At 45.3% G+C, this 6,554-nt stretch overlaps 1 protein-coding gene across 7 annotated transcripts in view; it reads left to right on the top strand.

Moving 5' to 3' along the window:
* The first annotated feature begins 4,523 nt into the window (after positions 1–4,523).
* Positions 4,524–6,554, top strand: part of TSPOAP1 (TSPO associated protein 1) — a 70,290-nt gene continuing 68,259 nt past the window's right edge. For 6 of the 7 annotated variants that reach the window (XM_087927689.1, XM_087927709.1, XM_087927681.1 and 3 more), the window contains exon 1: positions 4,524–5,512. In XM_087927689.1, coding sequence (XP_087783815.1) covers positions 5,240–5,512 — 273 coding nt within the window. In that variant the 5' untranslated portion in view covers positions 4,524–5,239. Of the gene's footprint in view, positions 5,521–6,554 lie in introns of all 7 variants that reach the window. The other variant, XM_087927692.1, reaches the window with a different exon arrangement.

Raw genomic sequence — 6,554 nt, 5'->3', positions numbered from 1 at the left:
AACCATGAGAGATTAAGTTGGATTGAGTAAATTGGATTGAGAAAAAGAGAGAGGGTAGGCCCAACTCATCCTGTGAATTCTATGTCCACTGGAGAAATGAATCTGAATTTCACCAGTCCAACTCCAATAAGTTATTCACAACACTACATATGCTGTGTTTAGTACGGTTAATGCTGTTACTACTGTTAATTCATTCAACAATGCCTAAATGATTCATCAATTAGTATGACATCTAGCAACTGTTTTGTTAATCACCACAATTTAAAGGAAGTAGTTTTTACTATGAGCACCTCCAGTATACCACCTCCTTCAGATGTTCAGCCTTGTCTTTCAACAGCCAAATCAGGATAAATTCAGTCTGGATAAATAGCCGTAACAGATTGATCAATACATTGCTGAATTATATTATGAGCATCATATAGGACACAATAAGATCTACCCCCCATTTCTGGTTACCAGTTTTGAGCCATATTCCTCCACCAGACCTCTGAAGAGAAAACACTATATTGCAAGAGTATAAGAAAAATAATTAGTAATATTCACCTGCCAATCAATGCAGATATCACTGATGTTATAACCAACAGGCTATTCTCCAGACCTTTTAGGACTGTCAGAAATTGTCAGATTAGAACTTCAATCTGCTTCAGGCCTGGATGCAAAAAATGACCCTTTATTGCTTCTCCAGTGTATTACAACATTCCCTGCTTTACAGCTGGACCAAAAAGATTCAATCTACCTCATAAGATCTGGGCAATCCTCAATAGGATTAAGGACTCAACATGGCAGGTGCACCAGCTTCTTCCATAAGTGGGGAAAGCTCTCTTCTTCAGAATAGTAGTTGCGGTGTGGAGTAGTGCCCTCCAAGCACATATCGGGGAAACTCCAGAGACTTTCTGTATGCAAAGTCCATCACGTATTGACTGTATAAATAGTCTACCTTTGAATTTGTAAATAGAGTAAATAGTTCCATGTTTGCTCATTGAGAATGTAATTGTGATATGCTTTTTAACATTTTGCCATATGCTACATATAGTAAATAGTCACCTCCTTCAGACTGCTTCTTGCTCTAAAACGGGGGTTTTAAACGTTTTTTGTGCCCTGGATGCAGAGGTGGTATTCAGCAGGTTCTGACCAGTTCTGGAGAACCGGTAGCAGAAATTTTGAGTAGTTTGGAGAACCAGCAAATACCAACTCTGACTGGCCCTGCTCTCATCTATTCTCTGAGTCCCAGCTGATTGGCTGGGTCTTCTTTTGTTGCCTTGCATAGGAGAATGGAGCTGGAAAGCAGGTTAGTGGGGGGGGAGGGAATCGGGATTTTGTAGTAACCTTCCCCTGCCACGCCCACCAAGCCACGGCCATAGAACTGGTAGTAAAAATTTTTGAATCCCATCACTGCTTGGATGCCCCTGAAAGTTTGAGGAAACCTCAGAAAAAAATGATTTTAAATGGGTAATATGCCATCCAAAAATGCATAGATATGAGTTGTATTAGAAAGGAAGCCATACTGTTCAAATATGGTTAACAAACGTGTAAAAAAACCAAATGTAATATGTGTGCTTTTTTGAGTCATCCCTTAAATCAATAACAAGATAATATATACTGTTTTAAGGGCATAAGAAATTTAGACAGTGAGATTAAAATAGCATACATTTTTGGAGTCTGCAGATCATAAATCACTTTGCCAACATACATTATTGTATTAAAAGCTAAAATACAAATTAGAGGTTAAGGAAAATAAATTGTAATATTTTTCAAATCTGTGTTCACAGATCCCCTAACACGATTCACAGACATCCCCCCCAAGGGATCCATAGACCCCCAGTTAAAGACTTTGATTTTAATTTGTCCCCTTTCCAATGGTATGAACTCAGCTTAAGCAAAACATACTATTTGGAGAATAGAACTTCCCTTTGATCCTGCTGCTCTAGGGTGGTCTGGCATTTTTCCAGGAGTTATTCTTCTGGACTGTTTGTGGTACACAGGGAGTGTGGTGCCCATTCTGAAACAGGCGTGTCTCATCTGGAGTACCATCTTGAACACCACAATTTTCTGATTTGTTGAACTAACTTACAAAATCACTGGACCCTTGACAGAATAGTATAGTCCAGAAAAGGAACTGAAGTATAACATTTGTATATCCACATTTCTGCATAATACTAACAACTGTGTTCCCATAACCTCTGACTGTGATTTGGGGATGCAACTGGGTGCAGCTGTGGGTTACAGGTGCAACTGGATGAAGCAGAGCATCGTAGGGCAACGGGTTTGAACCAAGGTACTCAAATGGGCTGCCTTGCAAAATGCATCCAAAATCTGGGACCATAATTCTTGTAGAACTGAAATTTGGCAAATTTCATAAAACATTTTATGATATGAAAATTATCATAAAACACTTTATGACATAATGCAGAATGCCATAAAACATTTCCTTTGCTGATGTTTCACTGGGCTAAACAATTCAACATGGTGTATTTTCAAGGAGATATGCCTCTGAAGGTATTACAACTTTTCAAGTGCTTTGGAAACTCTGCCATTGTTGAAGCATTGAGGAATAGGTGACATATATGTGAGTCCTTAAGGTGCTTTACTTCTGCCTGGGATATTCTGTAGTTAAGACACATAACCTGAAATGCTCACGAATTTCCCCCAAGTGACTCTGAAAATTCTTTCATTCTCAAGGGCTGGGTACACACAACACCCCAAACATTAAACTTGGATTATTAAAATATAATTGTTATGCTCTACCGGTATGCCAAAACAATATATGTCTTATGATGATGGCCTGGTCCATACCACATACCAAGAAAATGATTGTATTCATATATGAATATATGGAGTTCCATTTCAAATCTAGTGGCTGAATTCACAGGGCATGTTTTAGGAGATAGCAACTTTCCAGTTTATTGATCAATCACTACCGGCTATTTGTACATTACATGGTGTCTTGCTTTACGTGAGTAACAAATGGTTAGATTTGCACATGGCAATACATGATCAGTTACTGTTTATTAGCCATGATAAATAACACACTAAGCTAAAACAAAACCCCATTATGAATCAAATATATATCAAAAATATACAAAATGAATAAAATAAATAAAAATAAGATAAAATATATATCAAATCGGTATCAAATTTGGACCGTTGTAGTTGAACCAAATCAGAGGATACCAGTATTTTTTATTTTCCTAGCCTTTTCTCATAAGTGCAGGGTTCACTTTTAAAAAGGGTTTTTTGAATCAATTGAATGTGGATCCATTGGTTGCAACAGAAATTGATTAAAGGGCTTTTCATCCAAATCTGACATCATCATGGGTGAGACAGAATGACTGGCTCAAAGTCACCCAGCCAGCTTTCATATCTAAGGCATGACTAGAACTCAATCTCCTAATTTCTAGCCTGGTGCCTTAACCATTTAACCAAACCTGACGACAAGATTGGGAAAGGTGAATGCTAAGCAGTGACCTGAATGATCAGTTTAGGAAGAGGCTGTTCATAGGAGAAATCCCAAGGTTCAAATCCTTAAACCTCCAATAAAAAGAAAACAAACAAAACACAACTATAGGATGGGGAGATACCTTCTTGAAAGCTGCCAACAGAGTCAACAATATTGTCCATAATGGATTTGCAGTGTATTTCAATTTTATTTATTAGATATATACCCTGAAGTTCATATCGATCAAGGCAAAGTACATAATCCTCTATTATTTTTCTCACAACAGAGACTGGCCTTAAGAACCTTAAGATATGGCAGCTTATTTTGGTTGTAGGATGAAAAGTGTCCTTTTGTAGTTTGTGGTTATAGTATAGTGTGTGAGTGTGCATGTGATATTTTCGTAACATCCCTTTGTCAAGGGCAGCCAATTGCCTGAGCTAGTGTTCAGAGTCCTGAAAACACATGCCTTATAATCAGCTGGTTACACTTGGGTCAAATAATTATTATCTGTTAAATTTGTTTGACTCCCTTCTCGCCACAAGGCAATTCTGGATAGCTCATGTTTTTGCCCCCAAGCTCATGCCCATCCTAGCCTGCTTTCTCCAATGAATTAGACTGTGGCTGGACTCAGACGCGGTAGAAAGCTAAGATTTTGTTAATCACGATTCTTGAGTAACCTCCCGTTGACGCTAGGTTCACGCTTCCTTCAAATGCAAGCTCAAAGCCAACTACATCGGAGGCTACCTTGTGGTGCAAAAGCACCGCTTCGCTTCGCCCTTTAGGCAAGACCAAAGACAGACCGGTTTAACAACAAGGGCTCAGAGCCCAGCCAAGGGACTGTTGCCTGGGTTGCAAAGGGATCTTGGCGACCCTGAGATTGGAGAAGACCACTTTGGGTCGTACCCTCCCCGCTTCGTCCCCGCCACCAGATTCCTTCCTCGCCCGGCGGCGGCCCTTTGCTGCAGTCCCGGAACCTCGAATCAATAACCAGCCCGCGCGCCCCCCCAACACTCTTGCCACCATTTCCATGGAAACCGCCTGAGCCACTTCTTATTGGAGGGCTCGCAAGAACCCGGGCCGGGCCCTCCTGCCTCGGCTGCGGCTTCTCGTTTCCAAGCCTGAGGAAATTCGCTCCAGCCGGTTGGGAAGCCAAGGCGACCGGTTAGCTCCGAAGCCGGTCCCCGGAGGGGGGGGGCGGGGGGGGGCGACTGAGCATGAGGCAGCCGTCCGGCCTGACGAAACCTCCGTAGTCCCACAGCACACGGGAGAACGAGGAGACGGTGGCGGCGGCGGCGGCGGCGGCGGCGGCCCGGAGCTCAAGGAGCGAGCGCCGTGGATGCGCGGAGCGAGCAGCCGAGAGAGCCCGCCGAGAAGTGCAGTCAAAAGGCGCCGAAGAGCCGCCTGCCAAGCGAGGGCATGTAAACGGGCTGGAGACCTGGACCTTTTGTATGGCGGACCGCGAGGGACGCCGCCGCCGGCTCCTCCTCCTCCTGCTGCCAAACCACTGACAGCTCAGCAGGCGGAGGGCGCGCGAGCTGAGGAGCCGCCGCCGCTGCCTCCAGGTCCTTCCAGTCAGGCGGGGAAGCAGCTGCAGCTCCGCTCTTTCCCTCAAACGCTGCTTTGGGCTGGCGCTGGGATGCCAGCGCGGGTCCCCGAGTCCCGTGGCAGCGACAGCCCGCGCTCCCCCAACCCCGCCGGTCTCGCTGCGGTAACCGCTCCCGCCGCCCCCTCTTCTTCTTCCTCCTCCTCCTCCTCCAAGCCGAGTCCGAAGGGAACGTCGCCCCCGCTGCTTCGCGCCGAGAGATGAAGAGGCAAGGCTGGGGGGATGCGGAGTTCCTCCAGGATTGGGCGCTGAGCAAGACCGGCGACGGCGCAGCCGAGCGCGGAGGGCACATCTTGGTGGGAGCGATGCCGGAAAGTGCCGGGAGCCCTGGCGGAGCCGAAGGGACCCAGACAGCCTTGGAGTTGGAAGTCCCGTCTCGGGGAAGCTCTCCGTGCTCGGAGCAAATGCCCGGGAGCACTGAAGGGTATCCCGCCGAAGGATTAGAAGGCTGTCCCGGGGAGGCACCGGTGCAGGTAAGGAGGTGGGTCGACTCGTCTAGTATTGGGCTCCGTGCGGGAAAGGGACGGTTGTGTGCGATTCCCTGAGGAAGATCTTCCATGTTCAGAGACAGTCTATCCCTGAAAGTGTAGGAGGATGCCAGACTCGTGACATTTCAGAAACGCTGGGTTGACTTCAGATAGGAACCGGTAGGTTTGTTTCTGCCTGAGGAGTTTTCCTGCCTTGCTGCCTATCTGTGCAATACAGTCCAGCTCCAGATAGGTGAAATATCTTACAACATTAAAGGCTGGTGGTGGCAGGTTATTTAGAGCATCTTTTGAGACGTGTGAGATGCAAAAGTTCATTATTTTGTAGAGCACAGAGCATTAGTTCACTGAGTGCCTCGCTATCGCTCAGGATAATTTATTTTAATTGCAAGTGCCGAAGCCAAAAATAGGACCTGGAAGCCGTTGGATCTTAACTAGGAGTAGGAGGCAAAGGATTGCTGTTGGTTGCTGCTGGAAACAGAATACTGAGGATGGAGTAGATAGACCCTTTCGTCTCATCCTGTGTAAGCTCCTCCTAGGTTGCTCTTACTTTACTCTGGATTTTCTGCCCTTGGTAACCAATGCAAAATTGTAACCATCTTCTTTTTCATGGGAAGTGGGGTGTCTTCTCGTTTCGAATGCATGACGGCAAGGAAGGAGGTGGCAAACCTTATAGGCAGACATCAAGGGGGAACCATATTTCCCACATGGCATACCAGCTGCAGCACCCTTGCCATTAAAAAAAAACCATTGGAAGGACCTCCGAAAGCTAGAAGAAGCCCCTTTATTTTCTGGAGAAGCTAAAGCATGGCAAAGATGCAACTATTATGGCTACATGCCACTGACCTGTTCCAAAGCAATGTACTTAATGGATGGGAAGCAGCAGTAGGAAGGAATAGGAAGGAGAATCTCCCTTGATGCTGAACCTCCTTGCAAGCGTCCAGAGGCTACACTTGGTTGGGTTTACTAATTTATTTATTAATATTTATAGCTAACACATTGTCCTTAGGATGGGGTAGGATGCAATCCA

Source organism: Pseudonaja textilis, chromosome 1 (assembly GCF_049901715.1).
Source record: "Pseudonaja textilis isolate UNSWEBS1 chromosome 1, rPseTex1.2, whole genome shotgun sequence".
NCBI lineage: Eukaryota > Metazoa > Chordata > Lepidosauria > Squamata > Elapidae > Pseudonaja > Pseudonaja textilis.
This window is presented reverse-complemented; position numbering and strand designations above follow the sequence as displayed.